This window comes from Podarcis filfolensis (genome assembly GCF_964270895.1).
Source record: "Podarcis filfolensis genome assembly, chromosome: 10".
Taxonomy (NCBI): Eukaryota; Metazoa; Chordata; class Lepidosauria; order Squamata; family Lacertidae; genus Podarcis; species Podarcis filfolensis.
This window is the reverse complement of record NC_139612.1, coordinates 7936015-7962323: the sequence shown is the minus strand read 5'-3', so window position 1 is coordinate 7962323 and position 26309 is coordinate 7936015. Positions and strand designations below refer to the sequence as shown.

At 43.3% G+C, this 26309-nt stretch overlaps 2 protein-coding genes across 14 annotated transcripts; one reads left to right on the top strand and one right to left on the bottom strand.

Moving 5' to 3' along the window:
- Positions 1-1337: 1337 nt before the first annotated feature.
- CBLL1 (Cbl proto-oncogene like 1) lies at positions 1338-15068 on the bottom strand. 2 transcript variants are annotated; one of them, XM_083575203.1, is made up of 6 exons: positions 14879-15068; positions 7325-7489; positions 5984-6084; positions 5043-5126; positions 3729-3802; positions 1338-2820 (listed from the first exon to the last, which is right to left on the bottom strand). In XM_083575203.1, exons 1-6 carry the CDS (start codon positions 15051-15053, stop codon positions 1782-1784), a joined length of 1638 nt encoding a protein of 545 aa, XP_083431329.1. In that variant the 5' UTR covers positions 15054-15068; the 3' UTR covers positions 1338-1781. The 2 variants fall into 2 exon arrangements, with proteins under 2 accessions (XP_083431329.1, XP_083431330.1); XM_083575204.1 differs by having other exon boundaries at positions 5984-6081.
- On the top strand, positions 13921-25907 carry DUS4L (dihydrouridine synthase 4 like). Of its 12 annotated transcripts, none has more exons than XM_083575272.1 (8): positions 15946-16125; positions 17944-17964; positions 18691-18821; positions 19703-19824; positions 21155-21272; positions 23619-23741; positions 24088-24314; positions 25479-25907. In XM_083575272.1, the coding sequence occupies exons 1-8, from the start codon at positions 16096-16098 to the stop codon at positions 25727-25729; spliced, it is 1023 nt and encodes a 340-aa protein (XP_083431398.1). In that variant the 5' UTR covers positions 15946-16095; the 3' UTR covers positions 25730-25907. The 12 variants fall into 12 exon arrangements, with proteins under 12 accessions (XP_083431393.1, XP_083431394.1, XP_083431404.1 ...); XM_083575275.1 differs by lacking the exon at positions 15946-16125 and adding an exon at positions 16221-16309 and having other exon boundaries at positions 18688-18821; XM_083575276.1 differs by lacking the exon at positions 15946-16125 and adding an exon at positions 16222-16309.
- The last annotated feature ends 402 nt before the right edge of the window (positions 25908-26309 follow it).

The window sequence follows — 26309 nt, the reverse complement described above, 5'->3', positions numbered from 1 at the left end:
GGTGTCTCCTCTGCATCAGCCTGGCCTCAGCTACTCACTTTCTTACTTAGAATCAGTCCAAGGGGCGACACCACCCGTCAGCTTCCTCTTGCTTATGCTTGGTGCTGCCCTTGTAGAATTCAGCAGCAAGGAGCATGGCCTCTGTCTGCCATTGCCTCTGGCTCCACTTATTGCTGGTTTCCTTGCCTTCCGTCCCAAAAGACACCACTGCTAGTGCCTAAGTAATAACTACGTTGTGAAGACGGTCAGGGGAATTTTGTAATAGATGGAAGGGGAGATCTCCTGATTTATAACACTGGTAGACAGATTGCCTGTTTTCTCCGTACATGCCCCAAGTAAATGTGTGAAGTGTGAAAGATCTCCAGTCTACCAGAATTCTTTGTATCATTAGCCGAAAGTTCTTTACGGTGCAATCCTGTACTTCTATTCAGAAGTCTAAGGCGTATTCCCAGCTGTGTACAGGATTGCAGCCATGCAGTACAATCCTAGGCATGTTTACACAGAAGTAGCACTCCCGTTTATTTTTTTAGAAAATGCACTCCCTCCCTAAAAAATGCATATAGCAACACAGCCTTACAGTGTGGTGTTCCTCATCTCAGCAGAACTGCCTTCCAGTTCCTAAGCACTGTTATTTTTCCACATAAACCTTCTTCCATGTTGTGTATTACATGGTGCTAAACATATTTACCACCACATCAAATATAGCTAATCACGGTTAACAGTTGCCTCTATGATGCACACAGTGGAAAACACTAGTTTTCTGAATGTGTAATTTACATTTTGTGCAGTATATGAAATCTTCTGCATGTTAAAAGTTTAACATAGGAAGTGGCCCTTCGTTTATAAACCTTTCAACGATGTCCATAAGGAATATTCTCCATAAAGCAAAACCAATTTTTGATTTCCTTAACATGTAACAAGTGAATTTGTGACTCCAACACTAACATGACTTAGACATGAATTACCCATAAATGACATTGGCACTACGTTTGAGTTTCAAATAAACAGAAAACCTTATGCTGTAAAGTCATTGCTGTAAGGTCAATGTTATCGCCTGAAAACTGAAGCACTAAAATAGATAAAGGGATGTTTTGGAATATTAAACAAGTCTGAGGTTTTAAAGTGCAAATTTTTAAGACCTTCATGAGACTCAAAATGTCTGTGCTTGCTTAGCAAAAGATATCAATGCAATGAAAGGTCTGTTTTATCTATTCTTTTTTCTCATATTTCCTATGTGAAAATGCCATCATGCTTGCATGAAAAAGAGTAACACCAAATTCATTATTTCTTACTCCCCACTCTACCCCAACATTTAAAATTCATGCAAAAAAGCAAACTTTTTTGGACCATACTTTAAATTTAATTATACACAGGTTGACAAAAAAAGGAAACGTATCACAAATAAAACTAACCATCAGATTTAACAAAAATACCTTCAAGTGGTACAGTAAGTGTTCGGTTGTTTGGGAAATATTACAAATGTTCATTTCTGGGGTACTTCAACCGGACTATGGGTACAACGTCTGTTAAAATGTCACTGTCAACTACAGAGCCATACAGCACTACAGTATATCAGTCGTCAAAGAGTCCTACGATCAAGGTTTTAAAAATTTACCTTAGGAATTAAGTCCCCAGAGTTTTACAGTCACATTTTAAAACTTTTTTATTTCTTCAAATAAATGAAGCAGAACAGAAAAAAAAGAGCGCTCTCCATTAAAAGGCTGCTGTTTAGAAAGTTATCCTTCCTATGTCTTGCTTCTTAGTTCAAATTACTATTAATATCATTGATAGTATGGCCTGTATCTGGCTTGATCAGGATGGTGTGGTCCGGAAAGCTGAGCTTGAGAAGGTGGGCCTTGCATCCGTGGCGGTGGCGGCGGCCCCCGTGGAGCCGGCCACATGCCTGGGCTCATCCCCCCGGGCTGAGTGAACGGAGGGCTGAGAGTTCCTTGGTCTTCACTGAACTTTGGCAAAGCGTTCGGGTTGTAGTGATGGGGAGGGGGAGCGTTTACATTGACCGGGGGGCCGCCGTGCTGAGGAGGGGGCGGTCCCGGCGGTGGATGATTCATATATGGTGGCAGCTGGGCAATGATGTGTCCGGGGGGAGGGGTGATGGGGGGAGGAGCGGAGGTCATTGGCGGAGGCGGAGCTTGGCTATACACCAGGTGAGGAGTGCCTCCAGCCTGGGGAGGGTGCTGCATGGGGTGGCTGATTGGCGGCGGCGGGGGAGGGGGAGGGGCGTAATGCTGCTGGGGCGGCATGATATGGTGGGGGTGGGACACCACTTGCTGGCCCTGGTACTCGGGGTGGTGGTGAGCCGGTGTGGGGGCCGGCGGCGGCGGTTCTCGAGCGCCGGAATTCGAATCGTCTTGGATGGGGACCGTGATCAGGTTGCTGTGCTTCCTGGTCGAGATGCGGAAGGTGTCCTGGCTGACCGAGCGAGGGGGCGGGGGAGCCATGGACATCTCCGCCGGGGAGGCCCGGATGTCTTCGTGAGGCTGGTTGTAATGCTCGTGAGGGACGTGCTGCAGCGGGGGCGGCATCAGGATGTGCTGCTTTGGTGGGATGTGGCTCAGGTGGTGCTTATCGGGAGGCATGATGAAGCGCTCCGGGATTTCGGCAGGAGGAGGAGCGATGGGAGGGTGGACCGGTTCCAGCGGGGGCCGCGCGACTGGCTTGCCGGCTCTCATGTGGCGGTGGTTGATGTGAGCCTGCAAGTCCCTCTGGGATAAATAGGTTCTCTTGCAACCTTGCACAATGCTACACATGAAGAGAGACCCCCGGACACACTGCTCAATTCGCTGCACGGATTCGTTACAGCTATATCGGGGAGGGGGGAGAAACAAGAAAGCGGTTTGCAGGCATTACTACGAGTTGTACAAGTTCATAAACAAACAATCATGGGGGACGGGAGGGACAAGATTAGCTGCTTCGTATTATAATATCAATCAATCAATCTTTATTACGGTCCAGAGACCCAACAAATCATTACAAATCAATACACAATTCATACAGCCTACCTTCAGGTTAATCAAGCATTTTGTTTAGAATATAGGGCTCATTTGTTCTTGCAACCACCGATAAAAACTTTGCCACTGCTAACGTTCTAGCATTTGTCCGGTCTTCCAGTAGGAACCCGACATAGTGAGCCTCTGATTTTCCCGGGAAAGATACCAGCAAGGGTAGTATCAGTTCAGCCCTGGCCTGCTCATATTTTGCACACTGCAACAAAATATGCTTTATGGAATCGATGTCTTGAGCACACGTATTATAATAGCTTATGTATACCTTGGGATAATTTTCTGAACATAATCTTTCTCCGTTAATAACAATTTAAAATTTGTGGCAGGGATAGAGCCCTTGATTAGAAAGAAAGCACACTGAATTTTGCAAGGTAAAGTTTAGAACCAAACCCAGCCAGATGGGCGGGGTATAAATAATAATAATAATAATAATAATAATAATAATAATAATAATAATCCCTTAACCTTGTTGCAGACTACTCTGTTGCCTATCTAATATAATTGCTGGATACAACCCCTTTTGTCATGGGCAACTACAGATCCTGTCCAGCAACTTCCTTCCTCTCTTCCCCAGTCAAGAGATGAGTTACATGTTACCTCTTAGTGAGGGAACACATGGAGTAAAGTCACACACAACTGATCACCAGAAAAAAGGAGCAGTGTATTTCCCCAACCCACAAAAGCACATCCGTCAGTTTAACTTACCCTGGGCACATCTTGTCACCTTTTTTCTCATGTAAAATAGCACAATCATAGCAGAAAACATGCTTGCAGGGTATCTAAAAAACCAGGAAAGAAAACCACATGAGCAAATCAATGCTTTGCAAACTCTTCACTTTTAAATAGGATACCATCCAATGCTTTGTTCAGAATAGATTCTTACCCAGCTACCAGGACTGTAAGATGTTTTGCACACTAATAAGCAAATAACAGCAAGAACACTCCAAAGCATGTTGCTGAAAATAAAATTCTTACATTTAAAATGTCCACGAAGCTGCAGAGAAACTAGATACCTAATGGTGCTGTATTTCATACACTTCCTTATTATATAGGTTTCCCTTTCCATCTTCTGGACACTCTTTGGTTCTGCAAGTGTCTCCCAATTAAAATACAAAACCACAGTGTTAAGAATCTGGATTGTTCCATGTACAAATGGGCTACTAACTAAAACATCCAATATCCAGTACTAGGATTTAATTTTAACAACCCAGTTCTGAGAGCAATCTGAGCTTCTTCAAAGCTAATGACAAACTTCCATTAACTTGGGTACTCTATGGTTGGAGGAAACTGTCCACACCTAAACTACAATCCAAAAACCTGATATGTGGGTTCAAATCAACATGAAACTGAGTGCCCTTGGGCCAGTGACTATCTCTCAGCCTAACCTACCTTGCAGTTCTTGTGAGAATAAAACAGAGTAGGGAGGAATAATGTATCCCAGCCTGAACTCCTTGGAGGAAAAGCAGGATACAAATGGAATGCAAAATAATAGATGAACGAAACCAACGACAAATCTACATGCAGTTTGCTAGACTGGAAAAGCTTTCACACAAAAAAGCAAACTGAAATAATATATAGGTCAGTGTTTTGGAAAACACACTATTGAAAAAGAACATCAATATATTTTTTCCATGCTATCTTTCAATGCACACCATATCAAATTTAATTTAACAGGGCTCTGCATGATACAAAAGCAAGAGTGATTTTACAGCTCATCAGACAGGTGACTCGCAACTTACGCTGTGATTACATTCTAGGGATAGCGCCTACAGCCAAAATCACATATAGTCCAAACACACTGGCTTCAATGGTGGGTGGGATTGTCAAAGATTCCCTGTCCCCCCCCCCGCCCAACTGTCTGCCTCTTTGCATATTTTAAAAAATTTGCCAAACACATGAAGCTGAATGCACACAAGTTAAATGAGCATATATTGTAAGTTAGCAGCATTGAGAAGACATGGCTATCCATATGACATAGCTGTATGACTGATTTGAGTTGATCAATATAGTTCTGCTTACCATGCGTCCATACATTTTGATTGGCAGCCCACACTTGTCACAGAAATGGACTGGAGTATCATCCTTTTCTCCTAGTAAATTTATCTGTCAAAACGGCAAGCATCATATTTCATCAGCTGGTTATCACAATACACTTGCGTAGTTTAAATGCATAGAAATCATCAAAAATCCTGGGTAGGTTTTTCTGGAAGGGATGAGGCCCACTTTCTCCCCCCCCAAAAAAAAACTTTTGTGAACAGGACTAAAAATTTTATTCAGTTGTATTAGGTACTAGCAACAGGTTAGACACTATACAGTGGTACCTTGGTTCTCAAACACCTTGGTACTCAAACAACTTGGAACCTGACACTGCAAACCTGGAAGTACGTGTTCCGGTTTGCGAACATTTTCAGAAGCTGAACATGCTCCGTTTTGAGTGTTATGCTTCCATTTTGAGAGCCGCACTTCCATTGTGAGTGTTACGCTCCAATTTGAGTGCCACACTTCCATTTTAAGTGTTTTGCTGAGGTCTGTCTGTTTTTGCTATTTATTTCGTGTTTTTGCGGCTCTTTTTTTGTTTGTTTTTGTGACTGTGTGGAACCCAGTTCAGCTACTGATTGATTGATTGATTGTGTGACTGCAGTACATTGTTTATTGCTTTCGTTTTATGGATCAATGGTCTCGTTAGATAGTAAAATTCATGTTAAATGGCTGTTTTAGGGGTTGTTTTTAAAAGTCTGGAACGGATTAATCCATTTTACATTACTTTCTATGGGAAAGCACGCCTTGGTTTTGGAACGCTTTGCTTTTGGAAGGGACTTCCGGAACAGATTAAGTTTGAGAACCAAGGTACCACTGTATTACAAAAAGCAAGATACTCAATCCCTGTTTAAAAACAACATTTTGACTTTATAATTTTTAAATTAGAATGTATTTCAGAACTACAGAATCAATTAGTGAACCTTGAAGTCCCAGAAGAGGTGTCCGGGAAATCTTCTTTGATTACTAAACACATCACCACCTTTGCATTCATATCGTTCTTCTTCGTTGTAGTCAAATTCTTCTGTGGGGGAACAAACCAAAAATTTAGATTAACCTTGCTGGTAACTGGATGTAGGTGGGGTTTTTTAGCTGCACTCACACTGACACATGATGCCATTTTGTCATATGCTGAAAGATTCAGGGCAGAAAGAAGAAAGTACATCACACGGCACATAGTCAAGCTATGGCTCTCGTTCCCCCAGGAGGCCATAATGGCCACCAATGTTAATGGCTTTAAAAAGAGCACTGGACAAATTCACAGAGAAGAGGACTATCAATGGCCTCTAGCCATGTTGGCCATGCTCCACCTCCACCATTGGAGGCAGGAATGCTTTTGAATACCAGTCACTGGAAACCACGTGAAGAGAGGATGCTCTTGGGCTCATGTTTTGCTCCCAGGTTTCCCGCAGGCATCTGTTTGGCCACAGTGAGAACAGGATACTGGACTAGACAGGCCTTTTGTCTGATCCAGAAGGTTGTTCTTTTTGCTGGGAATGGCACAGCAGATTGGATAACGACAAGCAAGCAGGGTGGATAAAAATCAATGGGGTTTTTTTTGGGGGGGGAATCAATTTTTTTAAAATTTAAATTGCATTTTTACAATAAAATGCTTTCGGAGGAAAAATCCTTCTAAAGATAGTTTTCTGTTTAAGCTACATTATAGTCCAAGGGCTATTAATCAGGAAATAAGGATTTGTTTTAAGTTTTTCATGTGTGCTAAAACTCAAGTCTAGGTTTTTTTTTAATTGTTTAACCACATCAGTTAACAAACATGGATGCATATGCTATAATGTTATTGTTTTAGTTAAATGAATTGTTTAAACTGTTATTAAGGAAATGATTATTTTTCTCCTTCCAATCAAGTACAGCAGAAAAGTTGTCCAAATATAGTTAAACCTCATGATAATTTCATAATAATCTATGTATTTCTAATTGTACAACCAAAACAGTAATTTTTGATATAACTGTAAAAACTACTCTGAAAATTTATTATTCCAAAAATGAAACCTTCATCTGGTTGTAAATATTAAGATTATACAAGCAAGGAAGAGTCTTTCTGTAAAAAAATGATTTAAATCAAGTCTTACTGACTAGTGATTTAAATCATGATTTTAATCAAATTGATTTAAATCAAATCCAACCTGCTTTTGCCCCATGGACCCTTCAGCTTATCTTTTGCAAACCGCCAATTCTGAAATACCTTTTATAAATGGCAAAAGCTGCTAAAGCCTTTTGGAATTATGATACAGCTTCTCTCTTACCTTCTTCACCAGCCTTTGATGGCAACCTATTCATACTTCTCGCAGGACGAGGTGGTATAGGTTTAGCTTTGTTTGTCTGCTTGGAAATTAGCTTTATAGGGATGCGTCGGCGAACATCAAGACCTCCCAATGATCCGGAACTATTTGTACCTTGCAAATCATTGTCTATGCAAAAAATAAATAAAAGATATGTATCTGTTTTGATTTATCCAAATGCCAAAAATAATTTTTACCCCTTCAAATTAACCCAATATTCACAGATGAGCACAGTTTTCAAAGAGTTTCTACAGAATAACAGGCTATAAAAACAACGTGAAATTATTATTAACCAGCTCTCTCTGACACTAGACTCTCTCCTGAAGAACGGATTTATGTTTAATAGTACTAAAAAATGTATTCGCCTGGTGCTTCTGCGGGAATGATTACAATAGCGAGTGACAAAATCATGCTTTAATAGATTACCTTTTGCAAACAGCAACCACAATAGCAAAGTCAAACTAAAGCATTTATTAGTAGTGTGGCATAGCTAAAAAAAGGCCCAAATTAGACAAAACTCACCACATGGCAAACATATTCCGAGAGTGTACTACTTCAGACTACAAAGGGAAAACATTATGTCTGAAAGTTCACACACACAAAACTCCCTACATATTAAAAATGACAAGGAATAGACTATGTTGTAACTCTACCCTATAATGCAGTTTTCTACTTTTTTAAAAATGGTTTGAAGCATTCCATTCCATTTCCCCAATCCCACACCTCACCCTGAAGGCGGGGGGAAGCCCAGATGTCATAAAACTGAGAAACAGTAGAAATCTGGTTCGTAACTGATCAAAAAGGATTTGCTCAAATACTGTCAATTTAAGGTCAAATAATTATACAGCATTAACTTTACTAGCGACGGTGGTGCTGTGGGTTTAAACCACAGAGCCTAGGACTTGCTGATCAGAAGGTTGGCGGTTCGAATCTCCGCGACGGGGTGAGCTCCCATTGCTCGGTCCCTGCTCCTGCCAACCTAGCAGTTCGAAAGCACATCAAAGTGCAAGTAGATAAATAGGTACCGCTCCGGCGGGAAGGTAAATGGCGTTTCTGTGCGCTGCTCTGGTTCGCCAGAAGCGGCTTAGTCATGCTGGCCACATGACCCGGAAGCTGTACGCCAGCTCCCTCGGCCAATAAAGTGAGATGAGCGTCACAACCCCAGAGTCGGTCACGACTGGACCTAATGGTCAGAGGTCCCTTTACCTTTAACTTTACTGGAACAACAGAAAATATCCTTTAATGATTAGCAGATTTAATACTTAGGCTAACTACAAAAACAAAGGGAAGTATTCAAAGGCAGTATTATGCTAACAGAAATAGTTCCGTAAAGCAGGGCAAATCATTTTCACCAATTCCTTCTATTCAATACAGTCCTCCTTCACCACCACCACCCCTAGAATAGTATGGGATATAGCAGAGGACTGCAATTGATAAGGGTATTGGTGAAAATGGGATGCCTTGCCTTGTACTAGCAGATTTTCTTTTTAAGCCAACTATTATGAATTACAGCTTTAAAAAATATTAGACAAGGTTTCCTTAAAACTTCAACAAATATTTCTCCTTGTTTTTTATCCTGAAATACCAGAGCAAGCCTAAAGCCTGAAAATTAAAACAAAACAAATAAAGGAATAGGAACAGTAACTAGTAAAAGAAAATGTCACTTTCTTTAAAGGCAATTGCGTTAAATAAGACAGTCAATTATTGAAGCATCATCAGCATATCTTGAATGAGTATTTGACAACAGTCAAATACTCAATCAATTAACATTATTTGACTTAGTGCGCCAATCATAAAACAAGCAGACTTCAAAAAATTTGTAAGACTCTTCCCATCTCAGTATGTACTTTATTTATAACAGTATAATTTTTATCATACAGATTCTATATGTCGAGCATACATTTTTGAAGGGTGGGGAGAGTAGTTTTATAATGTTTTAATATTATTTCTAATTGTTTTAACTTGGAGCTACTTTTGGACCTTACCCCGAAACCATCTGGTGAAGGATAGTAAAAGGTAAAGGGACAGCGCTGTGGGTTAAACCACAGAGCCTAGGACTTGCCGATCAGAAGGTTGGGGGTTCGAATCCCCACAACGGGGTGAGCTCCCGTTGCTCGGTCCCTGCTCCTGCCAACCTAGCAGTTCTAAAGCACATAAAAGTGCAAGTAGATAAATAGGTACTGCTCCGGCGGGAAAGTAAACGGCGTTTCCGTGCGCTGCTCTGGTTCGCCAGAAGCGGCTTAGTCATGCTGGCCACATGACCTGGAAGCTGTACGCCAGCTCCCTCAGCCAATAAAGCGAGATGAGTGCCGCAACCCCAGTCGGTCACGACTGGACCTAATGGCTATAAATTCAAATAAATGAATGAATATAAAACAGGTAAATAGCACCATTTCTGAATATCCCCTCATGAAGAACTCTGCATTTTGCAAACCACTGCTTTTAAGAAAAGTTAGCATAACAAAGTTGCTAGGTCAGATCTCCTCCTCAAAACTCAAGTTTTCTGTGACACCTTTAGCTTAACAAACCTGGTTCCCGCCAGATGTTTGCTATGGCCAATGGGGAGTTGTAATCCAAAACATCTGGAAGGTACCAGGTTAGTCCTAATTCCCAAATGAGATAAAGTTGAAGTAAATGTAACTGCATTCCTCCCTGGTTACTCTGCCCTCTTATCCCATCTCTCCTTGTTGCCTGCCATACCGTAGAACAGGCTTTCTCAACCTCGGCCCTCCAGATGATTTGAGACTACAATTCCCATCATCCCTGACCACTGGTCCTGTTAGCTAGGAATCATGGGAGTTGAAGGCCAAAAACATCTGGGGGGGCCAAGGTTGAAGCAGCCTGCTGTAGACTATGAACTGCTTGGGAAGGGACCAGTCTTTTCTTGAACAATACATGCCTGATAAAAACTGAAGTGACGCTTTTCATTTTTCCAGTTTCATGAACTTTCATTAGCTGAAAGAACTCTGCAAATTAGTAGAACTGCTTCTCTTCTTCACCCTCTGAAACATGTAATCTTACTTTCAAAGAGGATTTCCTGTACTTTTCACATGTACCTCTCTAGACTCAATTCGGAAGCAGCTCAGTGGTTTCAACAGCAAGGAAAATAGGAAGAATCTTTGGAGCAGTTACCGCATCATCACAAATCAAACTAACAGAAGGCTCATCCAGACTTCCTTTTTGTGCCCCATTTCTAGGCCACACTTTAAAGCTCTGTGTCTGAGTACTTTCTCCATGAACACCCGCTCTTTGCTGCTGCATCAGAGCAAACAGCAATCCACAGAAAATCCAAAATACTCCAATTCGGTGATAAAGAGTCGGTTTTCCTAGGGGTAATGGCAGGGCAAAAAAATAAACAATTGCTTGGCTACAGACTGGGAAAGCACATACTTGTGCCTAAAAAGCAAAGGGCAAAAGGTAAATGTGGATAAGCCTAAAGTTATTCAAATCTAGAGTGTATAATGAGGAATCATCTCATCAGACACGCAGTCTATTCTGTTTGTTAATTCAGTCCTATGTACAAAATAAAGCTAAACTCTGATACTAGAAACTATATATACATGTAAAGGTGTTGAAGAAACTAATAATTGCCTGCAAATTAGGCCACTTACAGACAATTCTAGCCATGTACGCTCAGAAGTAAATCCTACTTAATTCAAGTGGGATTGCTCCTAGGGAAGTAGGGTGAGGATTACAACCAAGTATTGTTATTATTTGGCTCTAAGTAAAAAGAGCAAAACATACAGAAAAATTCAATGAAGGGTTAGCATTTCTCATCTCTCTCACTGTATAATGAAGTAACTGGAAATCAACCCAAGGCTACACATCTGTTACTGTAATTCTATCTAAATAGCACCTGCTTCAAAATAATAATTGTGTTCCTTGTTATAATAGATCCCAATCCATATCAGATGTGTTTCTTTGCAAGTGCTTCAAACTAGAACTGATCCATAGTTTAAGCCAACAGCAAATGTGCCTAAAATTTATTTTATTTTATTGTATATTTATTCTGCCCTTCCTCCCAGGAGTTCTGGGTGGCTGTACACTCCTTTATTACATTCCCACAACAGCTGTGTGAGCTAGCTACAGGTAAAAGAGAATGACTGGCCAGGAGTCACTCAGTGTGCTTCATAGGTAAAAGGGGATTTGACCAGGGTCTCCCTGGTCCTAGCCCATCGTTACACATAAGCTGACAGTGACATATTCAGAAATACATCTTATAACTCTGTGATGGATTCAGTGTTTGTTCCCAGCCAGCATGACTAATGGTCAGGGATGATAGGAGTTGTAGTACAGCAGCATATGGAGGAGCACAGACTCCTCAGCTGCTTTTAATAAATTCCAGTATGACAAACAAAATCAGTAGACCTATGAGAAGATGCAGGCTTTAAAAGGGCATGAGCAACCTAACACGTGTTTCCCAAACTTGATTCTCCAGCTGTTTTTGGATTACAACTCCCAGCATCCCTAGGTAGCAAGACCAGTGGTCAGGGATGATGGGAATTGTAGCCCAAAAGCAGCCGGATAAATGCTGCAGTAGCTCAACAGCTACCAATGTTTACACATTTTACTTCATGAGAGATAAAAGGAGTTTCTATCAATACTCTCTTATCTAGTAAAGATGCTTAAACCCTGCCTTGTTTTGTTTGTGTTTTTTGTTTTAAAGCAGCAAGAATTTTTAAAATAATTTTTATTAGCTTTCAATTACAATCCAGTAATAGCCTCATTACAACAATACCAATTTATAATACAATTATTAATACAAATCGTTCAAATACCAAATTATATGACTTAGATAAAGTGGCTCCCCGTGTGCTAGATTTGATGGTTTGCTTTATTTCTGTGTTCCAAAATCTTACTCATTTCCATTACCTTCCGGTCACCATAATATCCCTTTTACAACAACTGCAACATTAATAACTCCTATTCATGTTGAATGATTTATGCTTTAAAGCAGCATGATTAAATCAACAACAACAAAAGCAAGCTTAATCCACTAAGCGACAGGGACACTTCTGCAGGCTGCCCCTGTCCCATTCAAGCCGTTGCCTCCCAAACTCCTGTACAACCAACTCCAGATAGTACTTCTAACTCATGGGGTGGGGGTGGGGGGAATCGAAGGAAGCCATCTTTGCCCTGCTATGCAATTCCAACCAGGCATTTTGCCACAAAACCCTTAACCAATAACGCCCCCCCCAAAAAACCCCTGCTAACCTTTGGTTGATCTATTTAACATCCTTTTAAAATGTGGCTCTTTTCTTGGGGGGTGTTGTTTATTGGGTTGTAGCTTTTATTCTGATTATATATGATTATATATGTCGTGATCTTTTCTGTGAGACCTGAGACCTCCGGGTATTGGGCGGCATATAAACTCCATAAATTATTATCATTACTATTTTCAGAGTCATGTCCGACCCACATGTAGTGGGGAGTGTGGTGATGGTGGGGACATGGGCTACTACATCCATTTGCACGTACAGAAAACGGGCCACCCAGGGCCGGATTTAGGTTTGATGAAGATAATGGGGCCCTTTATATGTCCAGCTGTCCTTTGTCAACAACAAATTGTGGTGTGTGTTTTTTGCGTTGAATATATGCTATATGGTAACTTATGGACCTAACAGGAATCTAAAACCATTTGCACATAACAAAATATGTATTTTATCAAAGTTTAGGACTACCGCTTTGCCGCTGATTGCTCTCGGACGCTCGTCTCGGGAGTTCCAAGGGGTGAGCATTCACCGAAGGGGTGAAAGAGGGGGCTTGCTAGGCTTGACAACCCCCAAAAGGTCCAGGAGGCCTTCCTGCATCTAAAAGGACACGCTGTGGCGTTGGAGGGGTCTCCGCAGTTGAAGGAGACCACAGACGCCCAAAACAGCGTTCCCTCCCCGCGGAGAGAAAGCCTGACTTCGGGAGTGACCCTGCTGCAGAAACTCCAAAGAAAAGAGGCGTCCGGTACAGTGGTGCCTCGCAAGACGAAATTAATTCGTTCCGCAAGTTTTTTCTTCTTGTGAGTTTTTCGTCTTGCGAAGCACGGTTTCCCATAGGAATGCATTGAAAATCAATTAATGCGTTCCTATGGAGACCGCTTGCCAGGCTGGCAGTGCGGAGAAGGGCTTTTCTCCCCACCGCAAGCCTTCAGGACAGGTCCGGGAACAGAGGGGAAGGCGCGCAGCGCTTCTCCTCTGTTCCCGGGGCTTGCGGTGGGAGGAGGGTTTTTCCTCCCCACCGCCAACATTCAGAACAGCATTCTGAATGTTGGCGGTGGGAAGGAAAACCCTCCTCCCACCGCAAGTCTTCAGGACAGCCATCTGAAGGCTGGCGCGGGGAGAAGGTCTCTCCGCCCCACCGCCAGCCTTCGGAGGAGGTCCGAGGACAGTGGGGAAGACGCGCTGCGCTTCCCCGCTGTCCTGAAGATTTCCCTATGGGCTTTCGTCTTGCGAAGGAAGCCCATAGGGAAATTCGTTTTGCGAAGCGCCTCCAAAACGGAAAACCCTTTCGTCTAGCGGGTTTTTCGTCTTGCGAGGCGTTCGTCTTGCGGGGCACCACTGTATTTGCAAACACGGTGGGTCCCCCGGAAAAAGCTATCAAAACATAGGTAATTAAGCACAAATCATACGGCAACCAGATGCTTCTTTGGGCTGGAAAGCTGTACAAAGTTTATTTGCTTTTTATCTTATATTTTGGAAATGCACATTCAGGGTTTTTTTTACTTTAATTTTTTTTGGGGGGGTGCCCCAAGAGAATGGGGCCCTAAGCTATCACTTGAGTGGCCGATTCTTAAATCCGGCATTGGGGCCAGCGGGGAAGCCCCTTTCCTTGATGCTTTCCACGCGGAAGGAGGAAACCTGCTTGGGGGGGGGGGCGCCTGCCCTGCTATAGAGGGAGCGAAAGGGGAGCCACCCCAGCTAGGAGGACCCCTGAAGCGCTCAGCAGAGAGGAGGCCAGCAAAGGGCAGCCTTAAAGCCCCGCTCCCTCCAGAGGCGGCCCAAGGCGGCGCCTCGCAAAGCTTGTCAAGACGCGAGGCGGGCAGGTCAGTAGCCTCCCCACCCCGTCGGAGGACGGCGGCTCGCTCGACATGGGCCTACTCGGGAGTAAGCGCCGCGAGCCTTCTCCGCTGAGGAGAGCGGGGCCTACTTGGGAGTAAGGGCCGCGAGCTTTCGCCTCTGAGGGGAGCGGGGCCTACTTGGGAGTAAGCGCCGCGAGCCTTCTCCGCTGAGGGGAGCGGGGCCTACTTGGGAGTAAGCGCTGCGAGCCTTCTCCGCTGAGGGGAGCGGGCGGCCTAGCGCAGCCTGACGGCCCCCCGAGGCCCAGGCCGCGCCAGGCCTCGCGTTTCGAACCGCTCCGCCCTCCCGCTCGAAACAAGGCCGCGGCCCTCGAGGCCCCGCCGCCCTCCTCCGGCTACCGGTTCCGCGTCGGGGCGGAGACGGAGCGGGAGGCCGCCGCCGGGCGGGCGGGCGGGGAAGCTGCGAGGCTCCCGCTCGGCCCGCCCGGTCCCCCGCCCGCTCCCCAACTCACCATTGTGGTCCATGGTTTTGTGTAAGGTACTCTGGGACAGGAAGTCGCCTCCGGGCCACAGGATGGGCGGGACCGGAAGCGCGAGAGGCGGCGGGAAACGTAGAGGTGCGAAAGTAGAGGCGAAACCGTTCGCCGGAGGGGCCGCTTCCTGGTTCCTTCGGGCGGGAATGTCCATCAGCAGTGCCAGATAGGGAGCGAGGGAACGGAATCCTGTGCAGGATTTGAACTCTGAGCAGCGGAAGGAACGAGAGAGGGGAAAGAGAGGGTGCTGCAAAAAAATCACCATGGAAAATGGGAAGTCGACAAAACAGAAGAAAGATCTTATTATGGGTGAGAATGTATATGTGAAATTTCTGGAAATTTAATAGATATAGCTGATATATCTATTTTTTTTAGTGCAAACTGTGACTGGGTAGCAGTCGGGCGTCTCCTTCAAGAAGTTTGCTGCAGAGGCAGGATGGATGTTTGCGCTCCCTTGGTCATGTGCTGCATACGAAAGTTGAAAAGTTTGCGCCGCTGGACAACCTGCTGTAGTTATATTGTATTTAAATGAAATGAATGAATTGGAAGGTGAAATAATGCGGCAGCGGGCGTTGCTTCTTAAGGAAAACGCGGCTTAAGTCCTTCTAAAAATTGCCCTGCAGGTGTCAACAGGGCATCGTTGCCGGGGCTGTGTCTCAGCGAAGGAGCCCTGCAGCTCCGTCCGACTCTTGCGCAGGATGATCGGGTGAGCATGGCTCGGTTTTTCCAGCCCAGCGTCGCCCGCCCTTCAATCTCGCTTCAAACTCCAGCCTAATAATCCCTGCGGTCCGTTTTGTGCAGAATTCAGATACTTCCAAAAAATTTTTTTTTCCTTTTTAACCCGAACAGTTTATCAACAAAATGCTTTTACGCCCTCCTTGCCCACGCAGCCCGAAGCAACGCGGCCGCGCGTCTCCGCCCTATCACCGCCGTACGATGTCCCTGTTTAGACGAGGGCTGCTCTCGCTTCCGAAGGAACCCAGCATTCGCAGACCTTGCGTAACTCTCTCATATTGGTAAGTCTACGGCCGGCCCCGCTGAGACGCCTCACATAAGCTCTAACTGGGGACCTCCCATATATATACCAAAGTCTAGACGTATATACTACTTCGGTCCTGACTTTCCTTCGCTTCTTCGTTATATTTAACGCTACCTCCGCCCTAAACCCCATCGGTAACTTTCCGAGGTAACTCCTAATGCAAAAGAGAGAAAGAAAAAATGTCGAGGTAATAAAGGTGCAGGGCCTTAAAAAAAATTAATTAATCGGAAATCGAGGCTGTTTGCTCCCTCTATACTTTTATTCTTTCTATAGTCTCCCTTTAGTTTCGTTCAGGGCGCTCGCCTTCTCTTCCCGCTGAAACCGGCTGCTCTCCGGCCCTACGGAAGGGCGGAAGGGCCAGAAGGGACAAGGTAGCGTTCCGTAGTGTTCTTCCACGGCTTGGAGGCGCGGATAAGAATCCGCCGTCACATCCGCAAAGGAGCCTCTCGCAGGCTTTTTCTTTTTTTGCCTCTGCTGACGTCCTGGTTCTTTTCCCATCATCTTTCTTTGCTGCTCAGGACGTTTCTTCTGTTATTTGGAGGGGAGAAGCTGTGTTTTGAGCAAGTGTTTGCCCAACATTCTCACCCACCCCCATGAATGGTTAGGGCTATTGAAAGGCTCCTAAAGGTAAAGGGTCCCCTGACCATTAGGTCCAGTTGTGATCAACTCTGGGGTTGCGGCACTCATTTCACTTTATTGGCCAAGGGAGCCGGCGTCCAGCTTCCGGGTCATGTGGCCAGCATGACTAAGCTGCTTCTGGCAAACCAGAGCAGCGCACGGAAACACTGTTTACCTTCCCGCTGGAGCGGTACCTATTTATCTACTTGTACTTTGACGTGCTTTTGAACTGCTAGGTTGGCAGAAGCAGGGACCGAGCAGTGGGAGCTCACCCCGTCGCGGGGATTCAAACCGCCGACCTTCTAATCAGCAAGTCCTAGGCTCTGTGGTTTAACCCACAGTGCCTAGTCGTAGAGTTTGTGGCGATTTCAGAGCCTCGTCCATTAAAAGTAGCCTCAGCAAGTGGACAAGGGCATTGTGGCTTCTTAGGGCCGGCCCCACCCTGAGGCAAGGTGGGGGAACCACCTCGGGCGGCAGAATCCACGGGGGCAGCAGATCCTGATGTAGATCACGGAATCTTAGAGCTGGAAGGGAAACTCAGACAAATGGGTTGGGTGTTGTTGTTGTTGTCGTCTTGTCCAACTCCCCTGCAATGCAGGAATCTTTTTTGTCCAATTGCCCAACGTGGGACTCGAACTTGCAAGCCTGAGATTGAGTCTCAAGCTCTACTGACTGACCAGGAACCCTTTTTATCCCCCATCCCTTTGTTCCTGGAGTGGATCTTCACTCACCACTTCTTCTCTGGCAAGGAGAGGGGGCACTATTTTGTGGTTCTCCTCAGTTGTCAAAATTGTCTTGGGCTGGCTCTGTGTGGCGAACCAATTTTGGCATGAGCTTACAAGGAGTGGAGCCCTTCATCAGAATAAAAAGAGTGTGTGGTGCTTGAATTGGTCTGTAGTAAGCGAAGGCTTATGTGCAATAAAATGTATTAGTTTTAAAAAGTACTTTGTTTTTGCTGCAACTGACCAGCGTAGTAGGCCCTCTGAAATTTCAGCCACTGAGACTCCAATCCATTGAAACATGCAACTTTTGAATCAGGATGTCAGATTGTCAGTTCTGTTAGCCAGTTTTGGTATTTTTTTGGTGAGGGACAACTTCAGATGTGTATGCAAATAGTTTTAAAAAAACTATTTTTAAATAGTTTCACCAATGGTGATGTCTCATTGGGGCAAAATCCCTTCTGAATTTAACCTGGCTTATTTTGACACGGCTATGAAGCTGTAAAATATGTTTTAAGTGTTTTATTGAGCTTGAAGTTACTGAAGCTATTGATCAAAGGGGATTTTTTTTTTTAAAAAAATTGCAATTAATAGGGTAATGTTGCAAGCTTAGCAAGATTAAAAGAGTTTGCTTTTTTCTCAGTTGTCTCATGTTTTTTGTTTTGCAGATGTGGCCCGATAACTTTTATGTGAGTAGTCAGTCCAGAGAAATCCTTCAATGTCCGCTAAGAAATCCAGTTGATTTGTTTCACTCTGAGACTATTGTGAAAATATGTGCTCCTATGGTTAGATATTCAAAGTAAGTGCCATTTTCAGATTGCTTCCTATTCACATATTTTCCTGGGCTGTAATAAACAATTCCATCTAAGAAAATTGTACTTAAATTAGCTTAGCTGTGAGTACACACACAGCTTTATTGCGGTCCATAGTCCCAAAGTACACAGTACAGCAATGGAATATAGCAACAGTTATTGATGTATAAGAGCGGTCTTGCTAGCCAGCAGAGGAGCTTTAGCTTTCACTTAGCTGTGAGTACTTCGTTCTGTTTGTGAATCACATTTTATCAAGGCTTTGAGCCAATGGGTCTACTTTGATGTGAATGGTACGGACTGCAGCAAGTAATTCAAGTAGGTGAGCAGTGACAGCAGCAGCAATGGGTTGCTAGAGTGGCTGAAGCAACTGTCAAAATTGATAATTTCTAAACATTGCTGGAGGCTTCTATACACATGGAGGCTGATTCACAGTCTCCTCTAGAACTTTATCAACAAAGAAATATGTGTTAAGTATTTTGCAGTTGCCTGCAGGATATTTCCAATTTTGACAGTTTGGTGGGGATGTATTTTTTAATCAGAACTGTGCTGCACAGATGAAACTGAATGGTCATCTAATCTCTCTTTCCTTCAATATGGCAGCAGCTAATGCAGGAAAGACAGCTGAACTTGGTTACCAGAATGATGCCTCCCTTTCTTAGAAGTACAGTGGTACCTTGGTACTCAAACGGCTTGGATCCCAAACAAATTGGCTCTCAAATGTCGCAAACTCGGAAGTAAGTGTTCCGGTTTGCAAATGCTTTTCGGAAGCCAAAGCTCCTGCAGCCAATCAGAAGCCGTGCCTTGTTTTTGAACTGTTTTGGGAGTCAAACGGACTCTCAGAATGGATTAAGTTCGAGAACCAAGGTATGACTGTGCAGCTTCTGTTAGGTCAGTTGCTAACCTGGAGGGACTACAGTGGTACCTTGGGTTACAGACACCTCGGGTTACAGACTCCGCTAACCCGGAAGTAGTACCTCAGGTTGAGAACTTTACCTCAGGATGAGAACAGAGATCACGTGGCAGTGGCAGCCGGAGGCCCCACTAGCTAAAGTGGTACCTCAGGTTAAGAACAGTTTCAGGTTAAGAATGGACCTCCGGAACGAATTAAGTTCTTAACCTGAGGTACTACAGTATAGTTCTTGGCTGGAGCTGAGTCCAGGCATGATGGATGGGTGCCTAGCTCTTAGCTCCTTTTGTGCTATCAGCTCAGCTGGCTGGGCTGGAAGGTACTCGGAACACTTGCCCAGGAATAGCCTAATTAAATTTTTATATTTTTGAGAAATCGCATAAAATAAATGTTTCAGTTGCCACACAATGAAACGTAATGTGCCTCAGCCTATTGAATCATTTGAACATATAAACACAACTGCTAACTCCACAATACACGGTTTGAGAATGGCATTATCTTAGCTCCCCCCCCCCCTTTTGGCCACTTATGGAAAAAGAGCATTTGAAAGCCATTTTAAAAATTCATTCTCTTTATACGAGAAGTGATTCTGTTGCACTTAGTGTTGTTCGGAACAAAACACCAAAATGACATACATTTTGTTTACCCAAAAAGTGTTTTCGTTAAAATTAGTACTATTTGTTTCTCAGATCTTTCCGTGTTTTTCAGATTGCCTTTCAGAACGTTAGTCCGGAAATACGACTGTGATTTATGCTACACTCCAATGATTGTTGCAGCCGATTTTGTCAGATCTGTAAAAGCTAGACACAGTGAATTTACTACAAACCAAGGTATTGTGTTTGCATTTCTTCAGATTTCATTCGATAAAATGCAAGGGCCACTTTGGGCCCTTTTTTGATTCTCCTTTCGCTAAGGGTTTGAATAAAGTCCTACGAAATTACTTTTATTTAAGCTAAAGTCCTATATACAATGAGCACTAAGACTTATAGTTCTGAGTAAACATGCATAGGATTGCAGCATCACCAGAACAGCTGGATTCCCACCTTAGTTCCATCAAACTCCAGACATAACTATGTTTTGGAGATCACAAATTCTAGCTGCCGTGCAGTAATTGATAAAACACATTTTACTACCACACACATGGTGCTCCAGCCCATGGCATGCTGTTCCTCTCTGTACCCTACATATGTCTGCATTTTTGTGAGGCTTGACTGCTTGAGTAAGGACATGGAATTATAGATGGTTGTTCTGGCATAGCAGGGAACTTTTGTGGATAATGTCCCCAGCTTCCCTCTCCCCACTTTCTTCACTTATTTATTATTATTATTAGCAACATTATTATTATTCAGTTTATTATTTACCCGCAGGTTCTACGTGTTGATGTAGTATAACAGCTAACGGTGCAGTCCTATGCATGTCTACTCAGAAGTAAGTCTCATTAAATGGGTTGGAACTTACTCCCAGGGAAATGTGCAGGGAACCTTTGGCCCTCCAGATGTACAACTGCTACCATTCCTGGCCATTGGCCATCCTTGTTGGGACGGATGAGAGCTGTAGTTCAACAACATCTGGAGGGCCAGAGGTTCTCCACACCTGGTGCATAGGGTGGTAGCCTAAGAGAGTGTGCCTGAAATCCGGGCATTCCTGAATTGAATCTCGCACAAAATCAGTAAGCGACGTTAAGCAAGCCTCTGTCTTGCACCCTCAGCCATCCATCTGCAACATCTTATTCTGAAAAATTATCAAGACTTCATGATTTACATCCTAAGATAATTGAAATAAATTTGTGGAAGGAAAGTTTTCCATTTTCTCCCCCTCTTACACCCACCTGCACCCCCTGACCACTTTCCCAGAGGGTCGTCCTGATCGATGTAGCGTGTGGGGGGCGGGCCCCATTCCTGCAGAAGGGAAGAATTGCCCAATTTTGACCCGAACCCTGCCCACTTTTGAGTGATTTCTCCCTCTCTCAGCAGATCCCCATTTCATATTGTTCAAGAGTGTCCCTGACCCTTTGGTGGCTGGCAGAGTTGGGGTTTGTGAGAAAAGTTTTCCTCCCATGAATATCCTTAAATTAACCCTCAAATCTTAGAATCAGACCCAATACATTGTATGTGTATATGTGGTGTATTTTTTCATTATTATGAAATGTCATTTTATCAGGTGATCGCCCTCTGGTTGTTCAGTTTGCCGCTAAAGATGCACACGTTCTAGCCGACGCTGCTTGTATCATCAGTCCCTTTGCCGATGGCGTAGATGTAAATTGTGGCTGTCCGCAGAGGTAAAATTTTAAGAAACTCAGTGAGCAATAAGTAAACTGCACATTGTAACTTTTTTTTATTTCACGTATTTATATCCTGCATTTCTGGACGTAAACAATTAAAGTATAAAACACAAGAAAAAAATCTCATTGCTCTTACAAAATGTTAAAAGAGCAGCCCAAAAACAATATACAGCCTAGCATCATTTGCATAGAATGCATTAAAATGCAGATTTGAACAATAAAGGTACAGTTTAAACCAGTAGAGCTGCAAAAATAGAGCTACCTCTGAACAGGCCGGCCAGCCTAATAGATCATAATTGTGTGCCTACAAGCAGGGTCTCTGTGGCCAACAGGTTTGCATAGGTGCAGGCAAGCCTCTGAATAAGCTGGTCTCAAATTATTTAACTTTTTATGAATTCATAATTAACGTAATTGGTTGATAATGATTTAACTTCAGGAAGAGCATTTCTGTGTCAACGTTTCACTGAAACCAACCATTAAATAGAGGCTAACTATAAACTTGGGACGCGGGTGGCGCTGTGGGTAAAACCTCAGCGCCTAGGGCTTGCCGATCGCATGGTCGGCGGTTCGAATCCCCGCGGCGGGGTGAGCTCCCGTCTTTCGGTCCCAGCTCCTGCCCACCTAGCAGTTCGAAAGCACCCCTAAGTGCAAGTAGATAAATTGGGACCGCTTTATAGCGGGAAGGTAAACCGCTTTTCCGTGTGCTGCTCTGGTGCTGGCTCGCCAGAGCAGCTTCGTCACGCTGGCCACGTGACCCGGAAGTGTCTCCGGACAGCGCTGGCCCCTGGCCTCTTAAGTGAGATGGGCGCACAACCCTAGAGTCGGACACGACTGGCCCGTACGGGCAGGGGTACCTTTACCTTTTTTAACTATAAACTTATGAGGGGACACGGGTGGCGCTGTGGGTTAAACCACAGAGCCTAGAACTTGCCGATCAGAAGGTCAGCGGTTCGAATCCCCGCAACAGGGTGAGCTCCCGTTGCTCGGTCCCTGCTCCTGCCAACCTAGCAGTTCGAAAGCACGTCAAAGTGCATGTAGATAAATAGGGAAATTACCTTCCAGTGGGAAGGTAAATGGCGTTTCCGTGCACTGCTCTGGTTCGCCAGAAGCGGCTTAGTCATGCTGGTCACATGACCCGGAAGTTGTACGCCGGCTCCCTCGGCCAATAAAGTGAGATGAACGCCGCAACCCTAGAGTCGGCCACGACTGGACCTAATGGGCAGGGGTCCCCTTACCTTTTATAAACTTACGAGGTTGTATCCAACATGCTACTCAGCTTGACAGTAAGGTTCCCTACCAGCAAAGCAGGTAGGGAAGCAATTTTTGGGATCCCCCCCCCATAATATTCCTAACCCCTAAATCTGCTCCAGATGGTTGAGGGATACTTCTGAGCTGATAGGTGAAGCTGTAAAGGGGAATCACTGGAGATAGCTTCGCTGCACATCCTGTAACAGAAGCCTTACTGTAGGCCAAGCAACACTGTTAGATACAACCACTGAATATGTGCAGAATCCTGGCTGCTTTCCATGGGTGTTTGCAGACTGGATTTTTTCCCAGAGGAGGCAAAGTCAAATACTTCCGATAAATAAACATAGCATGGTAACTAGTGTTAGAGACCATTTCTGAAGCTCTACTGACTGACATGAGGTCTGGGTAGATTTGACCTCTGAGAAACTTGTATTTCTCGGTGGGTAGATAAGCAGTGCATTTATAGCTGGACCTGGTGTGTAGATAATGTTTTTCAGGCAATGCTGGAATCTTCAGGTCTTTCTCTGTCTCTGTTCAACTCCTCCAGCCTTCAAGGTTTGGTTGCATCAGAATCTCAAAAGATATCTTACTAAATATACAGAATATGGCGAGTGCTTTGTATTAATATAGGGTTTAAACTAGTGTTGCCATATTTCAAAAAGTAAAAACCAGGACACCCCAAAAGTTGTTGAGCTTTGAGGGTTTTTTAGGAAGACCCCAAAATTGTTGAGCTTTTTAAAGGGAAACCCAAAATTAGTTAGACGAACCTCAAAGTTGTTGAGCTTTCTTTTACAAAAACACCAAAAACCCAACAATTTTTCAATTGACTTGTCTAAGATCCAGGACAAAGCACTGCCTTTCGGAAATTCCCCCGGACGTCAATTCTGCCTCTGAAATCCCAATAATGTCCAGGAGTATCCAGGCGTATGGCAGCCCCAGTTTAATCCTTCTATAACAAAGGAAACATGTTAGAAAATTAGTCTGGATTTCCTGAAACCCTCATATCATTATTTTGCTTCCTCACAAGAATGATAAAAGGAAAAATTAACCTATCTATATTAATACACAAACATTATTTTGTTACTTCAATTCAAGGTGGGCTATGGCAGAAGGTTTTGGTGCTTGCTTAATAAACAAACCAGAACTGGTGCAGGAGATGGTGAGGCTGGTAAGAAATCAAGTGGAAAACCCCATGTTTTCAGTATCTATTAAGATAAGGTAAGTTTTGATACCACCTACATAAAAAATACATTAAAAGTGTAATTGACCAAGTGTAGAGGAAGTTCCTTACTTGTCACTCACAGGACTTTTGTGAGGATAAAATGAAAAGGGGGGCTGTTATTTCATTAATTTTTAAATTAGCTTTCACATAAGTCTCAAGGCACTCTAAAAGCAAACAAGAACAACTAAAATAGGTTAAAAACATTTAATTATTGAATTGAAATTCTTAAATTTTTGAACATTCCCCCCATTTTTTTCCTTGGTTCTTAACTCTGTGCCATTTTTTCATGCCATTCAGATAATACATGCTGAATTTTGATGTTTTTGTTACTTGTAATGCTAGGATTCATGATGACCTAAAGAGAACTGTAGACCTGTGTCAAAAAGCAGAAGCAGCTGGAGTATCTTGGATTACAGTCCATGGGAGAAATGTAGAAGAAAGACACCAGCCAGTACACTATGATGCAATTAAAATAATTAAACAAAGTATGTCTATACCGGTTATAGCTAATGGTGACATTAAATCTTTAAAAGATGCGAAGGACGTTCATCAAAAAACAGGATCAGATGGTAAGAACAACTTGTGGGCTCATTTGGGCTCTGCCCTCTCAATAAATGGGGAATATATGTGTATATTTTATTCCTGGCATTAAACTTGAATTGTTTGCAAGAAACGAGTTATGATGGAAGGTAGTTTTAATGGATTGGTTCACTTAGTATCTATTAAGCAATGTTTCTAAAGCTACAGTCCTACGCCCCCTTACCTGGGAGCAAGTCCCATTGAAAACTGCGGAATTTACTTGCAAGTAAACAGGCGTAGGATGGCACTGTTAAACTACAATTCTAAGCAGAGTTACTGAGGAGTAAACGCCACTGAACTTGGGAGCAGTTACTTCCGAGTAAACATGCATAAGATTTCACTGTAAGACAAGTAAATGTGCAAATACATAAAAGTGTAGCATACAGGGAGGTCAAAAAGTAAATCTGTGAACTAGAACAGAGTGACTAAACATAAAATATGCATATATCAACTGTAACAGATGGAAAGGTTATCTGGCAGCCATGCGGGAAAGTGATCTTGCGACAGAGATTATCGCTTTATTTTTCACTGCGAAAGAACTGAGGACAAAATTAACTTTAGGTCAGAGTTATAAGTATGTTAATAAGTGCGGTTGTAATTGAAAGCAAAAAAAAAATCTGTGTTTGCAGTATTTCTAAATTGGACCGATGTGGGGCTGAAATATATTTAGATGACCTAGGACTTAATTTGGCACTGTACTGAGTTAGTATATGCTGGAGACTCAAAGTGCCTTACAAAAATTTCCACTGTGTTGCAATACAGTCATGCACGTTTACTTAGAAGTAACTCCCACTGTTTTCAATAGAAATTGCTCACAGGTAAGTGTTCAAAGGGAGTGCAGTTGTAATATCTGAAGAAGCAGTCCTTTTTACTTCTTCATCTCCCAAATTACATTCTCTCTTCCCATTTCCAGTCTGTTCCATCTTTCCTTTGTTCTTACTTTCTTTCCCTACCTCCCATTTAGACATATAACCAAAGCCTTCTGTTAAGCCCTGCTGACAAAAATGCCACTGTCATATTATTAGGCTTGCAACTTCTAAGGGGATCTGATTTAACTAAACTCCCATGGTAATGTGTCCAACACAAGGCCTTTAAACAAATAAGAGAAATCATGTGCAGTTTTAATTTATTGTTTGTATTCCTTTCCATGCTAGGTATCATGGTTGCTAGGGGGCTTTTAGCCAATCCTGCCATGTTTGCAGGATATGAAGAAACGCCTCTGCAGTGCCTGCAAGACTGGGTCGATATTGCTCTTGAACATGGGACTCCTTTTGCATGCTTTCACCACCATTTAATGTACATGCTGGAAAGGATTACTTCAAAGCAAGAAAAGAAAGTTTTCAATGTTTTATCAAGTACATCGGCTGTTTTAGACTACCTTAGAAATAACTACGGTGTGCACTAACTTTAAAATATAAAGACCGATTTCATTGTTCTACAATGGGACGTTAAACTCAGAATATTTTATTTTCTATATGAAAAATGTTTTTGTCTCTGAATTCTTACCGGAGTCCCTCAGATGAATGTATTTACAATGTTTTAACATGTTCTTAATAATAAAGCTGTACAAATGTCGCATTGGACACAGTCGTGCCTGAAATTATTAAAGTCTGTGCAATATCACTTCATGTTGACATTCGTTTCAATAGGGTGTACCTGTAGCTAATAGCCAGTTTAAAATCTTCAGTGATCATTTAGTTACATATAGTTCCTTCAAAGTGATATCTGTAAGATTTTTGGAACCAAGCACTCCTTTGGTGTCCTAAGTGTATCCAACATGGTATACATGTGGCTTATTAAACAACGGAATAAAAAACGGTTGAAAAATACATTTGACTAAGAGATTTGAGAAAAGATGGTACGTTTAAGTGATCTGAGAAGGAGTTTCAATGAGAAAGGATAGGGATAGAGAGACCGTATTTTTCGCTCTATAGGACGCACTCCCCCCCCAAAAAAAAATTAAGGGGAAATGTGTGTGCGTCCTA